Source organism: Penaeus monodon, chromosome 34, assembly GCF_015228065.2.
Source record: "Penaeus monodon isolate SGIC_2016 chromosome 34, NSTDA_Pmon_1, whole genome shotgun sequence".
Classification (NCBI taxonomy): Eukaryota; Metazoa; Arthropoda; class Malacostraca; order Decapoda; family Penaeidae; genus Penaeus; species Penaeus monodon.
Window position 1 is genome coordinate 23,936,561 of NC_051419.1, and position 1,149 is coordinate 23,937,709.

At 35.2% G+C, this 1,149-nt stretch overlaps 1 protein-coding gene across 1 annotated transcript in view; it reads left to right on the forward strand.

Moving 5' to 3' along the window:
- LOC119594652 (unconventional myosin-Va-like) overlaps positions 1-1,149 on the forward strand; it is a gene marked incomplete in the record, with an annotated part of 122,411 nt that overhangs the window by 112,005 nt on the left and 9,257 nt on the right. Inside the window, 3 exon segments of the mRNA XM_037943701.1 lie at positions 80-184; positions 343-539; positions 912-1,023. Of these exon segments, the coding sequence (XP_037799629.1) occupies positions 80-184; positions 343-539; positions 912-1,023 (414 nt within the window).

Consider the following 1,149-nt stretch of genomic DNA (forward strand, 5'->3'; position numbering starts at 1 on the left):
TAAATCATGTCAGCCAGTGTGACATGATTGTAGGTTATCTTAATGTTTCTAATCTTTGTCTCTTTATCATATTTTGCAGATTGCTTTAGTTCATTCTTTGTTCACGGAGAAGGAAAAGGGAGCCCCTCCTACCAAAGTGAAGGTCCTGCCCACTGGGTCGAAGTCCAAACAAATGAAGAAAACTGTAAGCGTTTTTATTATTTTCTCTTTATATCAAATGTAGCCATTGTCATATTACCATAATCATCATCACTATAATTGTCATCAGTATTACATTATACATATATTTATTGTTATTTGAATATATGTGAGTAGTATCTTAATGCTGACATTTATCCATAGGTTGGGTCTCAGTTCCGTGATTCCCTGAACCTGTTGATGATGACGCTTAACTCAACAACGCCACACTATGTGCGGTGCATTAAACCTAATGATGATAAGATGGCTTTCACATTTGATCCAACACGAGCCATCCAGCAGCTAAGGGCCTGTGGTGTCCTTGAAACAGTGAGAATTAGTGCTGCAGGTTATCCCTCACGGTGAGTATTTTTCTCATTCACTGGGGGGGGGGTCTTTTGGGTTATGGTGGTTATGAAAGGGGGTTTGTTAGGAAGCTCTCTCTGTATTAGAAAACTGGTAATACACATGTAATTCGGAGACATTTACTTCAAAAGCATGCAACACTGGGAATTTGCTTTGCATACATAAAAAAGAAAAAGGAAAAAAATGGAGTATGGTGTTTCACCGTTATTTCAGCTTTGTCTGTGTCAGTTTAGATATTTATGATATGGACAATGTTGCCACAATTTTAGATAATATTACCATATTATGCCTATTGCATACACATAATTGAGAGAAAAAATTTGTGTAGGGAGGGTGATTCATTGGACCAAAATTTTGTTTTCTTGCAGATGGACTTATAATGAATTCTTCTGTCGTTATCGTGTCCTATGTAATTCCAAAGACATTAAGAGGAATGACATGCGTCTAACCTGTGAAAAGATCATAAGCAACATGATCAATGTAAGTTACAGACTTTGTTGATTCACTTGAATAATTATCTGAAGAAGTGCTTTGGTATATTTGATGTTACAATTTTTTTTTTTTTTTAATCCTTTAAATCTTTGTTCTTATTTTATTCAATATTTT